This window comes from Heterodontus francisci, chromosome 19 (genome assembly GCF_036365525.1).
Source record: "Heterodontus francisci isolate sHetFra1 chromosome 19, sHetFra1.hap1, whole genome shotgun sequence".
NCBI classification, from domain to species: domain Eukaryota; kingdom Metazoa; phylum Chordata; class Chondrichthyes; order Heterodontiformes; family Heterodontidae; genus Heterodontus; species Heterodontus francisci.
Window position 1 is genome coordinate 75122828 of NC_090389.1, and position 24002 is coordinate 75146829.

A 24002-nucleotide genomic window follows, 5' to 3' on the forward strand; every position below is an offset into this window, starting at 1 on the left:
CATTGTCAGGCTTTTTTTCCCAAGCTGGATTTTCAGTAATTAATCAGACTCCATCTGCAGTGAGAATTTCCCAGATGTTCTCAGAGTGCCATTATTAACATATATTCTATCTGTCCACTCTGCCATAACCAAATAAACAAGTCATTTGTATCGCAGATATACAGAAGCATTTAAGATAACAAATCTCCACAATCGGGTTCATACTGTGCTCCCTAAAGGCCTGCTCGGGTCTGCAAATGAAACCCGACCCGAGCCCGACAGAACCACATCCGACCCCGAGCCCGACCCGGCCCAAATCCTTCCATTTTCTCCCACGCCCGACCCGACCCGACCATCAGTTAACCTACCTTCCGTTTTTCACTTTGTTGCTTATCTTCACAAGCTTAAAATAACTGTAACAAAACCACCTTTCAAGTCCAAAAAGTACATTAACATTGGAGCCACTTTCCGGAGGTGGTGATAGAACGTGTCCGACCTGGCCCGACCCAACCCGAGCCTGAATGTCGGACCCAGAAGTGTGACCCGACCCGACCCAAACCCGACACTTGCCGTCGGGTCCGGATCGGGTAGCTGGCATTTAGTGCTCCCTCCAACGACAAGAGGGAGAGGGTTGGCTGGAGGGATGGTAGGGATGGGATGAAAATTAAAAAACGCATGATGCCGCATATGTGACTGCTGCCATTTTTAGGGCAATGATGACCTCTCCTCGCTGCTGTGATCAGCCGATCATCTCCCCTATCCTCCAATCTGCAATCTATGCCTTCTTCGCCATTGCCATGCATCAAGCCACTGTCCCATGCCCCAAACATAGCCTCCCTCCCTTGCTCCTCGCCACTGTGATCCGAGCCCCTGTCCCATGCTTTGATCATTGTCTCCCTCCTCACTGCTGTGCTTTGAGCCCATACCCTGATCTTTGCTCCCTCCCAATTGCCATGCTCTGAACCCCCACCCCATGCCCCAATCTTCGCTCCCTTCCTCCTTGTAGTTCAAGCCCCAGTCTTTTACGATTGCTGTGGACCATCATCACCAACGGTCCTTGGCTGTGGCCTTCGACTGCAGGGAAATGGAATTGAAAAATGATAATGATGTCTTCCTGTTAAATTCGGCAGGACCTCCGCATTTGTGAGATTTCCAGGTTTCCTGCATAACCATATTCGCCCACTCCCTCGTCATAAATATTAGGAGCAATGTGTTTGTTCTGTTTCGATAGGAGGTAGCTATTAAAACATTCAGATGAATATAATATATATTGTTGGAAACCAGCACTATCTGAAGTGAACAGTTGGAACCACAAAGTGAGATGACTTAAAATGATTTGCTTAGTTGATAAGTAGTGCAGCCTCTGAGCAGAGATTGCTGTAGTATTGTTCGTACAGGGTTTTACAGCCGGTACAGTGGAGATGATTTTAACCTCGGTGCCCACAGGCACTGGCAGCAATGTAACCTCGCAAAATCCGCCCGAACATCTCTTTACTATTGTTCGTTCCTTCCTTAAGGATTCCTCCCTCACCTCATGCATTTTGTGTCTCAGGTTGTCAAACAGCTGCCAATACCACTGTATAAATCAGCTTTAAGAGTTGGGGAACCCATTTGGCTTTAGTGATGTTCTCCACTGCCTCTTACTCCCCAGATTAAGAATATATTATGAATGGAACTGAATGCACAAAACCCAACTGCAGCTCTGTGAAGCAAGATTTGTATCTGATCACTGATTGTTAGTGAAATCTATGCAGCTTATGAGTACTGCAGATTAGAGATAAACAATGATACGAAAAAATTGATTTTCTGATACTATTCAGCACGGTTGTGCAGTATACCTGATATTGGATGGTGCTGTAGTGTTTTGTGCCTGATAATGTTCAATATTCTACTGTAGTTCATCAGCTATTATACAGGATTGTAGTATAGTATATCTGCTATTATACTCTAGTACGTCTGATCATAGTCCAACACTTAGCTAGATTATAGGGTAGTATTTCACAATTTGTCACAAGAGTGTAACATACTTGATACTGTCAGAATGGTTGTATTATTTAACTGATACCAATGACTTGGTGCACTATACCTAATATTAATCCTGGTACTTAAAGAACTTGATGCTATGAATTTTATTTTCAGGATTTCCTTGGTCAGATTTTCGTCACTCTGGGAGAAATTATTGGATCTGCAGGCAGTCGTGTTGAGAAATCACTAACGTGAGTAGTGGTATGGAATTATAACCAGCACCTGCTGTCTGATAAAGTCGGATCAGTGATTATGACCTAAAATTGTTGAACTCAGTGTTTAGGCCGAAATTCTGTAAAGTGCCTCATCAAAATATAAAGTGCGGAGAATTTATTTATGCAGTGAGCTGTTGTGATCTGAAATGCCTGAAAGTGTGGTGGAAGCAGATTCAACTTGTAACTTTGAAAAGGGAATTGGATATATATTTGAAAAGAAAATATTTGCAGCACTGTGGGGAAAGAGCAGGGGAGTGGGACTAATTGGATAGCTCTTTTAAAGAGCAGATGCAGGCATGATGGGCCGAATAGCCTCCTTCTGCGCTGTATGATTTGATGGCGGAATTTTATGCTCTTCCCCATGGCAAGTTTGGAGGCGGGGAGTGCATTTATTCAAGTGGGATGGTGGCGGATGGGGACCCTGCCATCTTCCTGCCTTCATCCCGATTAAGTCTGTGATGGGAAGGTCTTCCTGCATTGCCAAATTAAGGGTCCTAAGGGGCAATTATTGCCCAATTAAGGGCCTATTCCCACTGCCGCTGGTATTAGCCCAACGGTGGGCAGACCTGTTGGCATGCAGGGAGCATGACGTGCAAACCTATGCAGGGTTGCTTGTGGTCTCCCAGCAGGGTCCCTCGTTCAAGGGCACTCAGTGTCTGATTGCAGGACCTGGCATCGCAAAGGGGGGGGGGGACCTGCTGAAAGCTAACCCCTGCCCTTGCTGCCGATCCCCCTACACACCCCTCCCCCACGACCCCCACCCGGCTAAAACCCCACCTGCCACCTCTGGCCTGGGTCACTCCATGTGCGCCATTCTGGCAGCAGCCACTGCCTCCCCAGTGGTGCTGCCGAGTAAAAGAGCTGCCCGCCTCTGATTGGCCAGCAGCTCTCGGCGGGCAGGACTTCCTGAGTACTTCCTCTTACGACAGGCCGTTCCAAAAGAGGCAGTGCAGGTCTCTTGCCAGTTCTCCAGCCAATGGCCGTGACCCCCATCGTCTCCATAACATTCCCCCCTATATGTGCGGGCATTGTGTATACATCTTCTCTACTTCAAGATGAAGGCAGGCAGAAAAACAAAAATAGAAGAACAGGTAGGCAAAAACTCTTTCATGTAACTTCAGGAGATTATTTACTGATTTTTCTAGATAGTGGTGTGTGCATCGTATTTCTGCGTTGATTCCTGTAATTACAAGCCCATGATTAGTCTTCATTGTGAAGTTCTTTAAATCTATACAAGTGCTTTTTCCACCACATACAATATTTACTAATGGAAAGGCGTTTTCAAACAGCAGCTGAAAAGCATCCCAGTGGCATTTCTGCCTTTTGCAGATTTGAAAGTAAGAGCATTAATTCACAGATCACTATTGACTGAACGAATGACTGATTGGATGCGATTATTTTGAGGCACGATAAAATATCAATGTTCCTTTGTTTATGATTCAGCTGAATTCACAAAAGGGTCCAGGTTTAGGAAAACACAGCAATTTGAAATTTTGTTGAGCCATCTATTTACTGGAAAGCTGTTTGAATCAACCTGGTCTGACACCTGCCTCCTGTGAGCTGAGAACCCAATTCAGTTATAGTCAACCATCCCTTGTTGATATAAGGGTACATTTTCTACTCGTGGTTCTTGGAACCTTAATATCCTTATTTTTCAGGTTTATTAACACAAACCACCTTCCATGTGAAATCTCACACATTTTCTATTGGGAGCAATGTTTCATCACTTTTCCATTAATGTTCATGCTTGAAACCTGGTCAATCCCAAATTACCTCAAATAATATAAAAGCAAAATACTGCAGCTGCTGGAAATCTGAAACAAAACAAAAAGTGCTGGAAATACTCAGCAGGTCTGGCAGCATCTGTGGAGAGAGAAGCAAAGTTAACGTTTCAGGTCTGTGACTTTTCATCAGAACTGGCAAAGGTTAGAAAAGAATTAGGTTTTAAGCAAGTGAAGGGGAGTGGGGGAGAGAACAAAGGGAAAGGTGTTTGATAGGGTAGAGGGAGATTAAATAACAAAGCTGTCCTGGGACAAAGGCAAAGCGTGTGTTAATGCTTCTGGTGAAAGACAAAGCATTAGTCCAGAGAGAGTGTTAATAGCAGAATAATGAGCAGCTCTGACTGCATGAAAAGCAGGCACATGGTTAAAAAATAAAATATTAAAAAAAGGCCAGTCATGCTCTGAAGTTATTGAACTCAATGTTCAGTCCGCAAGGCTGGAGAGTACCAAATCGAAAGATCAGATGCTGCTCCTTGAGCTTGCGTTGATGTTCACTGGAACACTGGAGCAGGCCAAAGACAGAAATGTTCGGCATGAGAGCAGGGGGGAATGTTGAAATGGCAACCAACTGGAAGCTTCGGGTCATGCTTTCAGACTGAGCGGAGATGTTCCGCAAAGCGGTCACCCAATCTGTGTTTGTTCTCCCCTTTTCATGCAGTAAGAACTGTTCATTATTCCACTATTAACACTCTCTCTGGACTAATGCTTTGTCTTTCACCAGAAGCATTAACACACGCTTTTCCTTTGTCCCAGGACAGCTTTGTTATGTAATCTCTCCTGCCCTATCAAGTACCTTCCCCTTTGTTCTCTTCCCCACACCCCTCCCCTTCACTTGCTTAAAACCTAATTCTTTTCTAACTTTTGCCAGTTCTGATGAAAGGTCACAAACCTGAAACATTAACTTTGCTTCTCTCTTCACAGATGCTGCCAGACCTGCTATTTCCAGCACTTTTTGTTTTGCTACCTCAAATAATGCTAGTTTCACACTTCAGATTTTCCTCAACAGCTGTGTAACTAATATATACAACACCTGGTGATGTTAAGCAAGCTGTGGAGAATGCAATTGAAGGGATACTTTATCTCAACTGTCCAGAGGAGGCACAGGTTTATGCTTGACTGTGTAGCTGAGGCCCTGGAGAAGGGAAAGCCTCTATGGTCCATCGATTCTAAATGTCACCAAAGTATGTGTTGGAAGGCTACTGACAGAATGAACGCTGAGTCCCTGATTACAGATAAAATGAATTTTGCACCATTTGTGCTGTTTCTCTGCAGATTCCACTGATCTCCCACTGAAGAAACTTGGCAGAAATTCTGGGGGAAAATAACACTCATGAATAACTAGTGGATGAAAAACAGGAATGGTTTGTGAGGCCTACCATGGCAATGTTCTTGTAGTGTAACTCACGATGTAGTGCAAATATAGTTTGACAGTCTAAATGAATATCCAAATGGCTACAAATGGTGCAGACCCCCAGATGTAGGGAAAGTTCAGCCCAACTCCTGTTGTAAATCCGTGTTTGATAAGAAAGCACAAACTGCCCAATAAACAACAACAACTTGCCTTTGCATTGTGCATTTAACATGAAGAAAAGATAGGCATGAGCAAAAGCTAATGCCACATGAGGAAGGGAGAGGTTAGGAGAGTGGCTTAATGCACTGTCAAGGAGCTGGGCTTACAGAAGGTCTTTAAAGGAAGAGAGGGAAGTAGAGAAAGAGAGACGTTAATGGAGAGAATTCCAGACAATAGGGTCCAGGTGACTGATGGTTCTGCCACTAATGGTGAGTAGAATGATGGGTGGAGGTGGGGGGCATGGGGTGTTGCACAAAAGGCTAGAGACAAGGGAACAGAGTGTTCATGGCGAGGCGATATAGGGCTGGAGGAGGTCACAACTTTAGGATATGGTCTGTCTGTGAATGGAGTGTCTGTGCCAGCCACAGCTGCACTTACGATTAGTAACCTCAGCAAATCAGACCATAAACACAATCTGCAAAGCTCTCATGCATCTAAAGGAGCTATGGGTGACAAAAACAGTGAGAGCAGGCTTTGCTCCTTAGGAGCAAGACTGCTGAGCACCCTGCGATAAGGATTGCTTCAATCCTTTGCTCCGTTAGGCCAGTTGACTTTGTCAGGATGTGTAACCCGATAGTGTAAAGCAAGACACTGTGAAGGGTTTCCTGGTTGACAGTGACGTTGGTAGCAGTCCTGTGTGAACAAGCCCAGAATTAGTGTCAATGGAACACAACTTTGATCCTTTGGATGTAGGAACTCAGCTGATGTGGCAGGATTGCTAAAACAGGTGATGATTCACTGCCTGAATCCTTGGTACATTCCAAGACGAGTGGAGGTAATTTAGAATTTATAGACTTGAGAAAGAACATTACAACCATGAGAGCATGTCAGCACACACACAAAATAAATTCACTTGATGTTACATTTAAATTCAAATTTTCAGCCACAACATTCTGTGTATACACTGTTAAGGAACAGAGGTGATTTGGCGACACTCACATAGAAACCTTTGAAATAGCATATAATATAGTTAACTAACTGTATTTTTAAAATTTGTTTTGTGGGTATCACTGGCTAGGCCAGCATTTAATGCCCATCCCTAATTGCCCTTGAACTGAGTGGCTTGCTGGGTCATTTGGGAGGGCAGTTAAGAGTCAACCATATTGCTGTGGGTCTGGAGTCACAAGTAGGCCAGACCAGGTAAGGACAGCAGATTTCCTTCCCTAAAGGACATTAGTGAACCAGTTGGGTTTTTAACAACAATCGACAATGGTTTCCTAGTTACCATTAGACGAGCTTTTGGTTCCAGATTTATTAATTGAATTCAAATTTCACCATCTGCCTTGGTGGGATTCGAACCCATGTACCCAGAGCATTAACCTGGGCTCTGGATTACTAGTTTACCACTACATTACCACTACGGCACCACCTCTTTACATGTCATAGAACACTATGCTTACAATGATACTGGTGAGATGCAGGGCGACTGTAGACAAGCACAAGACAAATGTCCCGGTCTGACAGTTTAGGAAAGAACTGATCAACCAACTGTAACCAACAAGTAATATAAATATAAGCTGTTGTTGTGGTTGCATCTTCTTCCTCAAGGTGTAGCTCTTCTTGTTCATCTTCGCCCTTGGGCCTGCTGATCTTTGGTGAACTGCATACTTAAACCTGAATGGTAATGTGCAGAGGCTCCAGCACTATTTTCGCTACAGGTCAAACAAAAGGCATTCCCCTGAGAAATCCCATCAATAACACTCTGGGCTTTTGGAAAGTAAGCCATGTGAAAAATCCTAGAGCTCTGTTCTGTTGCTCCCTGTTGTCCTTGGGGAAAATATATCTTTTTTCTTTGGCAAGCAATATTTCAATGCAGTGAAGCTCTGCAGACTGACTGATGTTATTGAAGAACCTACTGGTCATCTCTAAGGAGCCTAAGGCAAAAAAATTAGGCCAGCTGGTGAATTCAATGCACTGACAGCTCTGTACCTACCCTGGATTTGGGTACTTTTGCAGCATGTTGCACAGCTCTGTCACTGCATCCTTGGTGAATCAGAGCCTCCAAAGATATTGTACCACTGTCAGGTCCAAATAGTTCTTTTATTTTCAGTATCTTTCGTTTGTAGAGTAACAGCAAGTATGATCCTTCCTCCCGCAATGGTGCCACCTGGAATCCAAAAGTTCTTCCTCAGTCCAAAAGTAATGCATATGAAATGGAATTCCAAATTGGACAGCCATTGTGCAAGGGAATCAAAATCTGTGCAATTCCTGAGCTCTTCTTACTTGTGTCAGCCATGGCTCACCTCTGAGTCAGAAGGTTGTGATTCATGTCCCACTCCAGAGACTTGAGCACAAAGTCTAGGCTGACATTCCAAAAGTAGTACTGTCAGAGGTGCCATCTTTTGGATGAGACACTGAACCAATGTAAAAGTTCACCTGGCACTATTCTGGAGAGAAGCCTGGGGAGCTGTGCTCTGACGAATATTTATCCCTTAACCTTTCTTTGGCCTCCTTATCTCGGGAGACAATGGGTAAGCGCCTGGAGGTGGTCAGTGGTGTGTGGAGCAGCGCCTGGAGTGGCTATAAAGGCCAATTCTAGAGTGACAGGCTCTTCCACAGGTGCTGCAGAAAAATTTGTTTGTCGGGGCTGTTACACAGTTGGCTCTCCCCTTGCGCTTTTGTCTTTTTTCCTGCCAACTGCTAAGTCTCTTCGACTCGCCACACTTTAGCCCCACCTTTAAGACTGCCCGCCAGCCCTGGCAAATGCTGGTAACTGACTCCCATGACTTGTGATCAATGTCACAGGACTTCATGTCGCGTTTGCAGACATCTTTAAAGCGGAGACATGGACGGCTGGTGGGTCTGATACCAGTGGCGAACTCGCTGTACAATGTGTCCTTGGGGATCCTGCCATCTTCCATGCGGCTCACATGGCCAAGCCATCTCAAGCGCCACTGACTCAGTAGTGTGTATAAGCTGGGGATGTTGGCCGCCTCGAGGACTTCTGCGTTGGAGATACGGTCCTGCCACCTGATGCCAAGTATTCTCCGGAGGCAGCGAAGATGGAATGAATTGAGACGTCGCTCTTGACTGACATACGTTGTCCAGGCCTCGCTGCCATAGAGCAAGGTACTGAGGACACAGGCTTGATACATTCGGACTTTTGTGTTCCGTGTCAGTGCGCCATTTTCCCACACTCTCTTGGCCAGTCTGGACATAGCAGTGGAAGCCTTTCCCATGCGCTTGTTGATTTCTGCATCTAGAGACAGGTTACTGGTGATAGTTGAGCCTAGGTAGGTGAACTCTTGAACCACTTCCAGAGCGTGGTCGCCAATATTGATGGATGGATGGAGCATTTATGACGTCCTGCCCCATGATGTTCGTTTTCTTGAGGCTGATGGTTAGGCCAAATTCATTGCAGGTAGCCGCAAACCTGTCAATGAGACTCTGCAAACACTCTTCAGTGTGAGATGTTAAAGCAGCATCATCAGCAAAGAGGAGCTCCCTGATGAGGACTTTCTGTACTTTGGACTTCGCTCTTAGACGGGCAAGGTTGAACAACCTGCCCCCTGATCTTGTGTGGAGGAAAATTCCTTCTTCAGAAGACTTGAACGCATGTGAAAGCAGCAGGGAGAAGAAAATCCCAAAAAGTGTGGGTGCGAGAACACAGCCCTGTTTCACGCCACTCAGGATAGGAAAGGGGTCTGATGAGGAGCAGCCATGTTGAATTGTGCCTTTCATATTGTCATGGAATGAGGTGATGATACTTAGTAGCTTTGGTGGACATCCAATCTTTTCTAGTAGTCTGAAGAGACCAGGTCTGCTGACGAGGTCAAAGGCTTTGGTGAGATCAATGAAAGCAATGTAGAGGGGCATCTGTTGTTCACGGCATTTCTCCTGTATCTGACAAAGGGAGAACAGCATGTCAACGGTCGATCTTTCTGCACGAAAGCCACACTGTGCCTCAGGGTAGACTTGCTCAGCCAGCTTTTGGAGCCTGTTTAGAGCGACTCGAGCAAAGACTTTCCCCACTATGCTGAGCAGGGAGATTCCACGGTAGTTGTTGCAGTCACCGCGGTCACCTTTGTTTTTATAGAGGGTGATGATATTGGCATCGCGCATGTCCTGAGGTACTGCTCCCTCATCCCAGCACAGGCATAGCAATTCATGTAGTGCTGAGAGTATAGCAGGCTTGGCACTCTTGATTATTTCAGGGGTAATGCTGTCCTTCCCAGGGGCTTTTCTGCTTGCTAGAGAATCAATGGCATCACTGAGTTCCGATTTTGTTGGCTGTCTCTCCAGCTCATCCATGACTGGTAGAGGCTGGGCTGCATTGAGGGCAGTCTCAGTGACAACATTCTCCCTGGAGTACAGATTATCTGACCATTAGCACATTGCTGCTTTTGGGACCTGGCTCTGCACACATTGCCTGTTGCATTTCCTATATCACAATTGTGACTATACTTCAAAAGTACTTTATTGGCTGTAAAGCCAGTAGGACGTTCTGTAAGGTGCTATAGAAATGCAAGTCTTTCTTTCATGTACCCAGACAGAATGTAACCTTACTGCAGTGACACACTTTACTTTGTGGACTCTTAATAGTTTAAAAGTTGATTTGACAGTCACATTCCAACTTGTTAATTTCTTTAAGCAGCTCTGGCTTTAAGATGGAGCCTGTTTATTTTATATGGGCGTCATTAGCACCTGGTTTGTGAAAAGCCTAAGGGGAGGAAATATGAAAGCCTGAATTATGTCTCTCTTAAGCTCTTTTAAATGTAATTTCAACCATGATGCCTGTCTCAGTTGCTACAGGCTGCATTTTCAGGTCTTTCTCGGGGCAGGAACAGAGGTGGTTGGAGGATGAAAATACTGGTGCTAGCCAGTGTGCCAATTTCCCAACGCCATTACTGGCACCAGCAAGTTTCGCCAGGGTCGGGGGAGGGCGGCCCTGAGATCCTGCCTAGTCCATTAACCACGGCAATTAAGATTTTTCAAGAGCTCATTGAGAGCTCATTAAGGGGCATGTTCTCATTTTGACGGGTCTGCATGCTCCGCCAGGGGCAGACCAGGTGAATGGAGGTGGGCACACAGAGGGGAGCTAGGCATGGCCGTGCTATGGAATTATGTGCGTCCCATGAAAGGGTGAATGGCGCAGAGGGGGACTCGGCCATTGGCACATAGGCGCCATCGGCTCAGCGCAGTTGGCGGGGAGAATAGTCAGTAAATGCGCAGATAGTGCAGGGGGTCATTATCCTCCTGGCATCGCGGGTCCATAAGAGGAGGGGGCAAGGCTGCCAAACACAATTGGAGGGCCACATGAGTTCAAGGAAGGCAGCAGCTGGCAATGGGGGCTTGATTCTCAGATTTTGGGTCCAGCGGCAATGAGGAGCAGCACCCTCCGCAGGGAGGGCAGAGCCCAGGGCAGAAGAGAGGGATGAGAGGCTTGAAAGACATGGATGCCATACCCTCAACACAGGATCTCCCAGCAAAGAAGGAGTTACCTTGAGATGACCGAGAACCAGAGCAGCAGGAGACTGTGACTCTCCAGGCAGATGGTCACAGAGATCTGTGCCCTTGTTGCCAAAGACCTCACATCTCGCAGCACTGGTCACCATGCTGTGCCAGGAGCCATCAAAGTTTCTGTGGCCTTGAACTTCTTCACTTCTGGCTCCTTCCAAAGATCAGCTGCGGAATTTTTCAGCATGTCACAAACGCTGCACACCACTACATCTCGCAGGTCACTGATGCTCTATTTGCGAGAGCTGGACAGTACATTCAATTCTAGACAAATGTGGCCTCGAAGGCACAGAGGGAAATGGGGTTCGTCTCCATTTCTGTAATCCCCCAGGTGCAGGACATCATTGATTGCACCGATGTGGCCATCAAGGCACCCAGTGACTGGCCAATGAGATTCATCAATGGAAAGGGCTTCTACTCCCTCAGCTGGTCTGGAACCACAAGTATTTCCTCCATGTGTGCGCACATTTTTCTGGCAGCTGACATAACTCCTTCATCCTCCGCCAGTTCAGGCTGCTGCAGCTCCTCACCCTGCCCCACCCCCCCAAACTTCATGGATGGATTCTAGGGGACAAGGGATAACCTTGAACAGATGCCTACTCAGCCCTCTATGAGAAACCACGATAGTGGTACAGAGGTGCTACAACTGAGACCATCTGCTCACTAGGACAACATTTGAGTGGGCTTCTGAAGATGTGGTTCCAGTGCCTGACCGGTCAGGTGGCGCCCTGCACTATACTCCTGCAAAGGTCCTGCTCATTGTGGTGTTCTGCTGCACTCTCCATAACATGACCATCCAGAGAGGTGTGCATCTTGAAGAGGATGAGGCCCTGGAATGACACAGCTCATTGGAGGAAGAGGAGGTGGAGGGGGAAGATGTAGAACACTGAGGTACCCTGGCTGCAAGGGAGGTGGCCAGGCCTGGTGCGGGGCTCGAGGGTCCCATCACAATGCCATTAACGTCATGGATCATTTGATTTAGGCTTGTTTTGACTGAGCCCCTCTGAGCCAGGATGAACAGCATGGTCTGGAACTCACTCTGAGCTGCCTGTGCTAACACTTCCATTGAAGATGCAGCCTGAGACATGTAAACTCTTACCACCAATCAAAGATGCACATCTGCCCAGACGTTTCACCATCACGGTGGACAGGCCCTTGCTCGCCTTCTCCATTTCATACCTTGTCTTTTCCTGCCATTAATAAAAGGAGGCTCACATGCCTGGCTTCATGTGTCAATATTTACTTGGTGCTCAGAAAGGAGAACAGTGCACAGTTACAGATAGAAGACACCCCAGTAACCCACTCAGTGCTCTGCCTGACGTGATGGTCTCTGCTCTCAGCCACTTCTATGCGATGCTCCCCTTTGTGACTTTGGAAAAGGTGGAGGCAGCCTGCTCACTTGTCTCTGCCTGTGGCTTAGATGCATGTGGCGGTCATTCTTGCCATGGAGATTCCAGTGGAGGGACCTCCAGAGGCTGCTGCACCTGCATCATTATAGGGGCAGCCTCCTTCACTGGGCCCTGCTGCACAGATGCTCCCTGCATCAGAGGGGCCAAGGAGGCTGATGATGATGATGGCATTCCCTGAGGGGTGGCACCCTCATCCTCCTCAGTGATAGCCTCAGCCCTTGGCTGGGCTTCGGATGGCTGGAGGGGAGCACCAGCTGGGGTGCAACTGGCATTCCCTCCAGATATCCCTGCCATATCAGCACCTCTAACTGGTCAAGGCTACATAGTGTGGAATGCATCCTGTGTACATTAGTATGCAATTACTGCATGTACTCCAAGTGCTGCCACATATGACTCTCCATGAGGTTGGCCACTCTGTCAATGAAGGCACACTCGCACACAAAGCCCTGAGCCATTGTGGTACACATGAACTGGATGGACTCCTCCATTCTCATCCCATGACTGCACACTGCCTCAGGGAACTCTGACACTTGGGAGAACATCTCCTGCTGCTGGTCTAGGTGGAGCCTCCTTTCCTGTGACTACTGAGGCCTTGCATCTGTCCCCAGCTGAGCAGGGCTGTATCAGTCCTCGAGCCTCTGAGGGGAACTACCCGCAGCTACCTCTGCCTCTGGCACCTCCTCCTGCACACTAGTGCTGTGCTTATCACCCATTGCCACTCTATCTAACCGCGCGTGAGGACCCACTGCAGTGACCGTATCGCCCCCAGTGGAGGGTGCGCTTGTAAAGTGTGGCAGTGCTTCTTCTATGCTGTGGTTGTGCTTGGCGCAGTGCTGGTGAGGGAGTTGGTCTAATTGTCCCGACATCTGCATCTGTGGGAGACCCAAGAAGAGATCGTGAGAAATAGCCTTGGAGAGCAGAAGCCTCTGCTGTGTTGAGGCTTCCCAAAGCAGCTCAGTCTTTGATATAGTGTTGGACAGGGTGGAGTGCAATGCACCCCTTAATGAACACACTGCACTCTCTAGCCATCATCTCCACCATGGATGCCCCATTTTGCCATGCCCAACTTCCTTGTGGTCCGCGACCCCAGTGATGTTCATGGCTTCCTTCTCATGGTGGTGAAAACAAGTAGGTTTGGAACTCTGCTTCTGTCTGAGCCCTCTCGTGGGCTGTTTCTCCTGCAAGGACAAGAGAGTGAGATAACATACTGCTAGCCTCTATAGCCAATGCCAGCTGCTTCTATTCATTAGAAGCTGCATGTTTCAATGCTGGCAGATCTTCAGCAGTACTATGGCTCTGAGCCATTCTGAGGGATCATTAAATGCCCTGGATACACACTACTCCTATGCTCAGGAGTAGCACATGCCCTCAGGCTCCTCAGCTGGTGTGTCTGCGAGAGAGGACTGTCCTGAGGGTAAGGCATTGCACTCACCTTGCCAGAGTGAATAAGGTCATTGAACCTCTTCCTACACTGAATCTATTTTCTGCGGAGCACACTCTGTCTACCGACTGTGTCAACTATGTTCACCCAGGCCAGTTTGATCTGGGTGGGTGGCCTCCCCCGGCCACCTTCTGGGAAGAGGACTTCTGTCATCTTCCTCAAGCCTCGAGGAAGACCTCCAGGTCCACATCTGTGAATCGATGGGCTGCCCTGCACAGGGTTCCAGGTCCCTGCCTCTCCTGAGATATCTTTCAAACAGAAGGTAAAGCAATAAAAGGGCAGTCACGATAATGGCTGCTGTGGTCAGCTTAGATCAGGCCTGCAATTCAGCAGTACCCCCACTGTTCTGCTCCCGTAACTGCTAATTGGCCATCAAACCCGTCTCCAAACAATTGGGGTTGGGGGGGAGGGGTGTCCCCATGAAAATTGGGGACAGAGACTGTTTCCACCTGGGGGTGGGTTCAGGACCCAGAAATGATGCTGCAGTCTGTTGCCCAGAAGAAAAATCCTGCTCGATGTCTCTGCCCTCGCTTGACCCATGACAGAAATGGACTTAAGGGCAAATGGGACAGAGAACAAGGATAAGGGGGATCCAGTACTACTTCTTCCATGTAACACTCCAGACCTGACCTCTTCTTCTTTGGCCTCCTTGTCTCGAGAGACAACAGGTAAGCTCCTGGAGGTGGTCAGTGGTGTGTGAAGCAGCACCTGGAGTGGCTATAAAGGCCAATTCTAGAGTGACAGACTCTTCCACAGGTGCTGCAGATAAAATTGTTTGTCGGGGCTGTTACCCAGTTGGCTCTCTCCTTGCACTTCTGTCTTTTTTCCTGCCAACTGCTAAGTCTCTTTGACTCGCCACACTTTAGCCCCGCCTTTATGGTTGCCCGCCAGCTCTGGCGATCACTGGCAACTGACTCCCACGACTTGTGATCAATGTCACAGGACTTCATGTCGCGTTTGCAGACGTCTTTATAGCAGAGACATGGACGGCCGGTGGGTCTGATACCAGTGGCGAGCTCGCTGTACAATGTGTCCTTGGGGATCCTGCCATCTTCCATGTGGCTCACATGGCCAAGCCATCTCAAGCGCCGCTGGTTCAGTAGGGTGTATATGCTGGGGACGTTGGCTGCCTCGAGGACTTCTGCGTTGGAGATACGGTCCTGCCACCTGATGCCAAGTATTCTCCAGAGGCAGCGAAGATGGAATGAATTGAGACGTCGCTCTTGGCTGACATACGTTGTCCAGGCTTCACTGCCATTGAGCAAGGTACTGAGGACACAGGCTTGATACACTCGGACTTTTGTGTTCCGTGTCAGTGCGCCATTTTCCCACACTCTCTTGGCCAGTCTGGACATAGCAGTAGAAGCCTTTCCCATGCGCTGATTGATTTCTGCATCGAGAGACAGGTTTCTGGTGATAGTTGAGCCTAGGTAGGTGACCTCTTGAACCACTTCCACAGCATGGTCACCGATATTGATGGATGGAGCATTTCTAATGTCCTGTCCCATGATGTTCGTTTTCTTCAGGCTGCTGGTTAGGCCAAATTCGTTGCAGGCAGCCGCAATCCTGTCGATGAGTCTCTGCAGCTACTCTTCAGTGTGAGATGTTAATGCAGCATCATCAGCAAAGAGGAGCTCCCTGATGAGGACTTTCCGTACTTTGGTCTTCGCTCTTAGACAGGCAAGGTTGAACAACCTGCCATCTGATCTTGTGTGCAGGAAAATTCCTTCTTCTGAAGACTTGAATGCATGTGAGAGCAGCAGTGCGAAGAAGATCCCAAACAGTGTAGGTGCGAGAACACAGCCCTGTTTCACGCCACTCAGGATAGGAAAGGGGTCTGATGAGGTGCCGCTATGCTGAATTGTGCCTTTCATATTGTCATGGAATGAGGTGATGATACTTAGTAGCTTTGGTGGACATCCAATCTTTTCTAGTAGTCTGAAGAGACCACGTCTGCTGACGAGGTCAAAGGCTTTGGTGAGATCAATGAAAGCAACGTAGAGGGGCATCTGTTGTCGCGGCATTTCTCCTGTAGCTGGCAAAGAGAGAACAGCATTTCAATGGTGGATCTCCCTGCTGGAAAGCCACACTGTGCCTCAGGGTAGACATGCTCAGCCAGCTTTTGGAGCCTGTTTAAAGCGACTTGAGCGAAGACATTCCCCACTATGCTGAGCAGGGAGATTCCACGGTAGTTGTTGCAGTCACCGCGGTCACCCTTGTTCTTATAGAGGGTGATGATATTGGCATCGCGCATGTCCTATGGTACTGCTCCCTCGTCACAGCACAGGCAAAGCAGTTCGTAGAGTGCTGAAAGTATAACAGGCTTGGCACTCTTGATTATTTTAGGGGTGATGCCGTCCTCCCCGGGGTCTTTCCGCTGGCTGGAGAATCAATGGCATCACTGAGTTCCGATTGTGTTGGCTGTACATCCAGCTCATCCATGACTGGTAGAGGCTGGGCTGCATTGAGGGCGGTATCAGTGACAGCATTTTTCCTGGAGTACAGTTTTAGATAGTGCTCCACCCAGCGGTCCATTTGCTTGCGTTGGTCAGTGATTGTGTCTCCTGATTTAGATTTGTTGGGGGGGCGATCTTCTTGATGGTTGGCCCAAAAGCTCTATTAATGCCATCATACATCCCTCTGATATTTCCTGTGTCAGAGGCCAGCTGGATATGACTGCATAGGTGTTGCCAGTAGTCATTTGTGCAATGCCTGGCTGTTCTTTGTGTAGCGCCTCTGGCTGCTTTAAGTGCTACGGATGTTAACTTGCTGGGGGCTTTCTTGTAGTTCAGCAGTGCAATGCGCTTAGCGGCTATGATAGGTTCCACCTCTTCAATATGAGATTGAAACCAGTCTGCATTCTGCTTCACATGTTTGCCAAAGGTGGTCATTGCTGAGTCATAGATGGCGTCTCTGATGTGGGCCCACTTGGTCTCTGCATCCCCTGTAGGAGTGTTTTGAAGGGCTTTTTCAAGTGAATTTAGAAACTTATGTAACAGCTGTGGATATGAAATTCTGCTAGTGTTGATGCACGGGCAGCCCTTCTGCTTGGAGTGATGGAGCTTCTTTTGTTTGAGTCTAACCTTGCTGCACACCAGGGAGTGGTCCATGTCACAGTCCACACTGTGAAAGCTGCATGTGATTTGAACACTGTTTAAAGAGGCTCGCCTTGTGACGATGAGGTCCGGCTGCTGCCAACGATGTGATCTTGGGTGTCTCCAAGAAACCTGGTGACAGGGTTTAGTGTGAAAGAACGAGTTAGTGATGCAGAGGTTATGATTGTTACACAACTCCAACAGTCTCTGTCCATTCTCATTCATCCTTCCAATGCCATAGCGCCCAAGGCAGGAGGGCCATGAGTCATGGTCGGCCCCAACCCTGGCATTAAAGTCCCCCAGCAGGAACAGATGTTCGGTATTGGGGATGCTACTAATGATATTATGGAGTTCCTCGTCGAACTGGTCTTTAGCTTCAGCTGGGGAGCAGAGTGTTGGAGCAGAGATGCTGACTAGGTGTACTGGACCAGAGGCGGTGAGCAGTCGGATGGACAGTATGCGTTCCGAGCCATTTGAAGGTGGCTCTATCATGCTGAGCAAAGAGTGTCTGATGGCGAAGCCCACTCCATGCTGTCTTGGTTCTTCAGGATCCCTACCCTGCCAGGAGAAGGTGTGTCTCCTGAAGTGCTGCAGTGTCCACATTGAGTCTACAGAGCTTGTTGTTAATGATGGCGGTCTTCCGAGAATCGTTGATTTGTGTAAGGTCTTCCAACAGGCTAGGACACATAGTTCTGACGTTCCAGCTTGCAAAACGAAGGGCTGGTACCTTCTTTCCTTTTTTTGTCGTGCTGTTTGGTGCGGTGTTGCAGTCCACTTTTCGGGCAATGACCCTGAGCTCCAAGCACCCATTGAAGCAGGTGGACTGTGACGGGACAGAACCTTACTGACCGGGGGCTGCCCGGTTTGAGGCGGGCGGTAGCTGTCCAGTGAGGTGCGATGACCTCTCCCACTGACAAAGGCAACCCGTGGCGCCCAATCTCTACGACTATTGAACTGGACTTATAACCCATAACTGCTGCCTTCCATGTTGGTTTGGTCGCTGTAAGGCGACTACGGAGTGACCTCTCCATGGCGCATGCCTGGGCAGATGTATGGAGGTTGTGAGTTGCCCAAGTGTCAAAACCCCCCCCTCTCGGCCTTCCTGGTGGGGTCCAAAGGAGTGCAGAGCCCAACGTTTGGCACCGGTATGGCTGCAGGGACTGCCGGAAACATGCCAAAGGAGTCACATGACCGCCTTCGGGGTTCCGCTCCAGACCTGACCACAGATAAGAATATAGGAAATAGGAGAAGGAGTAGATCATACAGCCCCTCGAGTCTGCTCTGCCATTCATTATGATCATGGCTGATCCTCAGCTCAACTCCACTTTCCCGCTCACTCCCCATATCTCTTGATTCCCTGAGAGATCAAACGTTTCTCTAACTCAGCCTTGAATATGCTCAACGATGGAACTTGTTATGATCTGGAATGTGCTTCCAGAAAGTGGAAGCAGTTGCAATAGTAACTTTCAAAAAGGAATTGGATATATATTTGAACATGAAACATTTGCAGGGCTACGGGGAAAGAGCACAGGAGTCGGACTAATTGGATAGCTCTTTCAAAGCTGGCACAGGCATGATGGGCCGAATGGCCTCCTTCTGCACTGTAGGATTATATGATCCTAGCCACAACCCTCGAGGATAGAGAATTCCAAAGTTTCAGACCCCTCCGAGTGATGACATTTCTCATCTCAGTCCTAAATGATTGACCCCTTATCCTGATACTGTGCCCCCCTGTTCTTGATTGGTTGCCAGAAGAAACAACCTCTCAGTTTCGATCCTGTCAAGCTCCTTTAGAATCTTGTATATTTCCATGAAATCATTTTTCTAAGCTCCAGAGACAATAGGCCAATTCACTCAGCCTCTCATCATAGAACAACCCTCTCATCCAAGAACGAATCTCATGATGGGGCATAATACCATGGAAAATGTGTCCCAATAACTCCAAGGTCAGGAATGTCTGTGTCAGTGGAGAATCTATTGAATGAAAAACAGCACCAATCAGCAGTAATGCACATTAACAAGCCTTTAATTGGCTTTATTAAGAAATTGGTGTTAAAATAGTGACAGAATGTTAGTGCTAATAAGTTCTTTACTGTGTTAGGTGCTGTGTTTTCAACTCTTCTGTGATTCTCGGTAATTATTGAACACTTTAAAAAAAAGTTTAGTCACATTAAATGTACACCAGCACTGACACAGAAATGTGTCTCAGCACAGTAACATGTTGAAGGGTTGAAATGACATCATAACTTGAAAGAATGAAGCTCGAGTGGATTATTAATGTACTGTCAGCTCTGAGATGTGTTAATGCCGAGGAACAGACTGTGTTATTCTTCCTAACAGATACAGCTGGAGTCTTGGGCAGTTTCACTCTGTTTCTGGTAAGCTATTTATGTGGCAGATGTTAGGGCCAGTAGTAGCAGACAGTGGGATCCTGTCATCAAACTGTGATCTGAGCTGAAGTATTATTATTATAGAATACAAATTTCTGAAATTTGTTTTGAGCATTCTTGTAGAATTTGGTGAATAGTAAGCTTGAATTTTTTTTGTACTCGTAACATTTTCTTAATGTTTTTGATTTTAATCAAGGTGCTAAATTGGGACAGTCGTGCATGTTAGATATACATATACAAACACTCTCTGTGGGTTTACATGCACACACACTCCTCTCACCCCCACCCCACATACCCAGGTGCAGACAGATATCGTCTTACCTTCTCAAGGTTAAATGTGAGCAATGCACCGTTAGATTGCGGTTGTTTGCAAATCAGAACAGATTGTCTAGTGAGAAGCTAAGGTAAATAAAATAACACTGAGGTAGTGGCAGATAACAGGAGAGAAATGAGTGTGAATGACAGGAGGAAATTTAACAGAAGTAGCCTCAGGTAAAACTCAAAGGAAAAGCACAGGAGAGACCGAAACCACCTTCACACCTATAAGTGCTTTACTTGTTCATATTTGGGGAGCGGGGCCTCTGTGCATTCCTTTCTATCTGGGGGTGGCATCTGCTGGTCTTCATGGGCATGCAGTGTTCAGTTGCCTGGTCCTGGACCACGGTTTGGTTCATTTGGTTCACTGAAGCTGGAGGTCATAGAAGGTGAAATAAGTCCTGCATTCTAATTTGAACTGTTATAAACATTCTTTTTAACATAAGAAGGGTGGAATCTGATCATGTTTAACAGATTAGCAATGCAGTTATAAAGGCTTTTCCTGGTAGTACCACATTCCAATAATTCAAAAAGCCTAGAGGGGAGACCAGCTCCCCATCTTTACTTCACTGCCAAACGGTGGCTTTGACCTGATGGTGATTCATAGCCTGATTTGTTTCTGGGTCTGTGCTGCCACTGGATTCAGTTAACTCCCATTGTTTTATATTCAGAAGTATAACTGACAATGGAATACCAGCACTTTAGTCCCCAGGTTTCATGGAGACACCCAAGATCACGTTGTTGGCACCAGCTGGACCTCATCGTCACATGGCGAGCCTCCATAAACAGTGTTCAAATCACACGCAGCTTCCACAGTGCGGACTGCGACACCGACCACTCCCTGGTGTGCAGCAAGGTTAGACTCAAACCAAAGAAGCTCCATCACTCCAAGCAGAAGAGACGCCCGCGCATCAACACAAACAGAATTTCTTATCCACAGCTGTTACATAAGTTTCTAAATTCACCTGAAAAAGCCCTTCAAAACACTCCTGCAGCGGATGCAGAGACCAAGTGGGCCCACATCAGAGACGCCATCTATGACTCGACAATGACCACTTTTGGCAAACGTGAGAAGCAGAATGCAGACTGGTTTCAACCTCACTTTGAAGAGCTGGAACTTGTCATAGCCATTAAGTGCACTGTACTGCTGAACTACAAGAAAGCCCCCAGCGAGTTAACATCCGTAGCACTTAAAGTAGCCAGAAGCGCTGCACAAAGACCAGCCAGGCGCTGTGCAAATGACTACTGGCAACACCTATGCAGTCGTATTCTGCTGGCCTCCGACACCGGAAACATCAGAGGAACGTTTGATGGTATTAAGAGAGCTTTTGGGCCAACCATCAAGAAGATCGCCCCCCTCAAGTCTAAATCGGGGACACGATCACTGACCAACGCAAGCAAATGGACTGCTGGGTGGAGCACTATCTAGAACTGTACTCCAGGGAAAATGTTGTCACTGATACCGCCGTCAATGCAGCCCAGTCTCTGCCAGTTATGGATGAGCTGGACGAACAGCCAACAAAATCGGAGCTCAGTGATGCCATTGATTTTCTAGCCAGTGGAAAGGCCCCTGGAAAGGACAGCATTACCCCTGAAATAATCAAGAGTGCCAAGCCTGCTATACTTTCAGCACTCCATGAACTGCTTTGCCTGTGCTGGGATGAGGGAGCAGTACCACAGGACATGCACGATGCCAATATCATCACCCTCTATAAGAACAAGGGTGACTGCGGTGACTGCAACAACTACCGTGGAATCTCCCTGCTCAGCATAGTGGGGAAAGTCTTCACTCGAGTCGCTTTAAACAGACTGAGCGTGTCTATCCTGAGGCACAGTGCGGCTTTCGAGCAGAGAAATCCACCATTGACATGCTGTTCTCCCTTCGCCAGCTACAGAAGAAATGCTGCGAACAACATATGCCCCTCTACGTTGCTTTCATAGATCTCACCAAAGCCTTTGACCTCGTCCACAGACATGGTCTCTTCAGACTACTAGCAAAGATCGGATGTCCACCAAAGCTACTAAGTATCATCACTTCATTCCATGACGGTATGAAAGGCGCAATTCAGCATAGCGGCACCTCATCAGACCCCTTTCCTATCCTGAGTGGCGTGAAACAGGGCTGTGTTCTCGCACCTACACCGTTTGGGATCTTCTTCTCCCTGCTGCTCTCACATGCTTTCAAGTCTTCAGAAGAAGGAAGTTTCCTCCACACAAGATCAAATGGCAAGGTGTTCAACCTTGCCCATCTTAGAGTGAAGACCAAAGTACGGAAAGTCCTCATCAGGGAGCTCCTCTTTGTTGACGATGCTGCATTAACATCCCACACAGAAGAGTGGCTGCAGAGACTCATCGACAGGATTGCGGCTGCCTGCAACGAATTTGGCATAACCATCAGCCTCAAGAAAACGAACATCATGGGACAGGACATCAGAAATGCTCCATCCATCAATATCGGTGACCATGCTGTGGAAGTGGTTCAAGAGGTCACCTACCTATGCTCAGCTATCTCCAGTAACCTATCTCTCGATGCAGAAATCAACAAGCGCATGGGAAAGGCGTCCGCTGCTATGTCCAGACTGGCCAAGAAGGTGTGGGAAAATGGCGCACTGACACGGAACACAAAAGTCCGAGGGTTTCAAGCCTGTGTCCTCAGTACCTTGCTCTACGGCAGCGAGGCCTGGACAACCTATGTCAGCCAAGAGCGACGTCTCAACTCCTTCCATCTTCGCTGCCTCTGGAGAATCCTTGGCATCAGGTGGCAGGACCGTATCTCCAACGCAGAAGTCCTCGAGGCGGCCAATATCCCCAGCATATACACCCTACTGAACCAGCGGCGCTTGAGATGCCTTGGCCATGTGAGCCACATGGAAGATGGCAGGATCCCCAAGGACACATTGTACAGTGAGCTCATCACTGGCATCAGACCCACCGGCTGGCCATGTCTCTGCTATATAGACATCTGCAAACGCGACATGAAGTCCTGTGACATTGATCACAAGTCGTGGGAGTCAGTTGCCAGCGTTCGCCAGAGCTGGCGGACAGCCATAAAGGCGGGGCTAAAGAATGGCGAGTTGAAGAGACTTAGCAGCTGGCAGGAAAAAAGACAGAAGTGCAAGGGGAGAGCCAACTGTGTAACAGCTTCGACAATCAATTTTATCTGCAGCGCCTGTGGAAGAGTCTGTCACTGGAATTGGCCTTGAGAGCCACTCCAGGCGCTGCTTCACAAACCCCTGACCACCTCCAGGCGCTTACCCATTGTCTCTCGAGACAAAGAGGCCAAAGAAGAAGAAGAAGAAGTCCCTAGGTATTTTAACATTGCAGGATTCTACAGTTGGACTGTAAAGTTAAAAAAAAAACTTTAATGGAAAATGTTGCTGTAGCCAGAGTTCCATAGGCATCTGTTCCCCCATTAGAGAGAGACAGTTGGTGATGTATAGCTTGAGGGTCACCACTCCTCAAGCATGGGGCAAGGCAAGGAGGCAGGCCTCCATGAACTACCACAGCCAGTATGGAGATTGAACCTGTGCTGTTAACATCTTTTTGCAATTCATGCTAACCGTCGAGCCAACTGAGCTAAAAGACCCCGAGTGGAAAAATTATGAGCGTACAAAAAATTCAAAAACCTGGAGAGACTGACTTGTTCATCGGGCCTGTCAGGAAATTAATATAAAAATAGAAAGTTTATAGATTTAAATGTTTTGTTGGAGAAAGTATTATTGTTATTAAAAAAAAAAAATCCTCTTCATGAGAGCATCAGCTGAACATTGAATCTATTGGACTGGAAAGAAGATTATTTCCTCTTTGATTCAATTTCTTTGTAATTAATGCCATTGAGTGTAAAAAATCTGATTCAGTGGCTTTCTATTTAAATTAGCCACTGCACAAAATTTTAATCAGGCTCAGACTCCAAAAGGTAATTAATTGTTGAACTGGATGATCAGCGCATTTTATATACACAGTCTATGAGTGATTCTGATCACAGGCAAAGAACTTTCATTTTCTAAAATGGAATTTATTTCATCTTTACATCTAATAGGGGGACTGCCACAGCAGCTGTGTTACTATGGAAACCTGTTTTGGCACTCCGATTACATCGAGGTCTAATTCATGTATGGAGTGCCATTGCTTAAGTCATTGTGAGGGTTGTGCATCCCTCACAGGAATGTGGGGTAGTCCAACTCCCACGGTGCTCCTGCCTGATGTGTGTGAGCCGAGAGATAAGTCGGCTCCAAGGTGATGACTTGCAGCTTGGTCAGGATGATATGAACTCTTTCACATGACACATCAAAAGCAAAAATATATTAGGGGTTCGTTCCTGGCCT

The 24002-nt window shown here is 47.4% G+C and overlaps 1 protein-coding gene across 3 annotated transcripts in view; it reads left to right on the forward strand.

The window, feature by feature from the left end:
- LOC137380207 (copine-9-like) overlaps positions 1–24002 on the forward strand; it is a 427604-nt gene that overhangs the window by 179169 nt on the left and 224433 nt on the right. For all 3 annotated transcript variants that reach the window (XM_068052008.1, XM_068052004.1, XM_068052005.1), the window contains one exon: positions 2119–2195. In XM_068052008.1, the coding sequence (XP_067908109.1) occupies positions 2119–2195 (77 nt within the window). The remainder of the gene's footprint in view (positions 1–2118; positions 2196–24002) is intronic.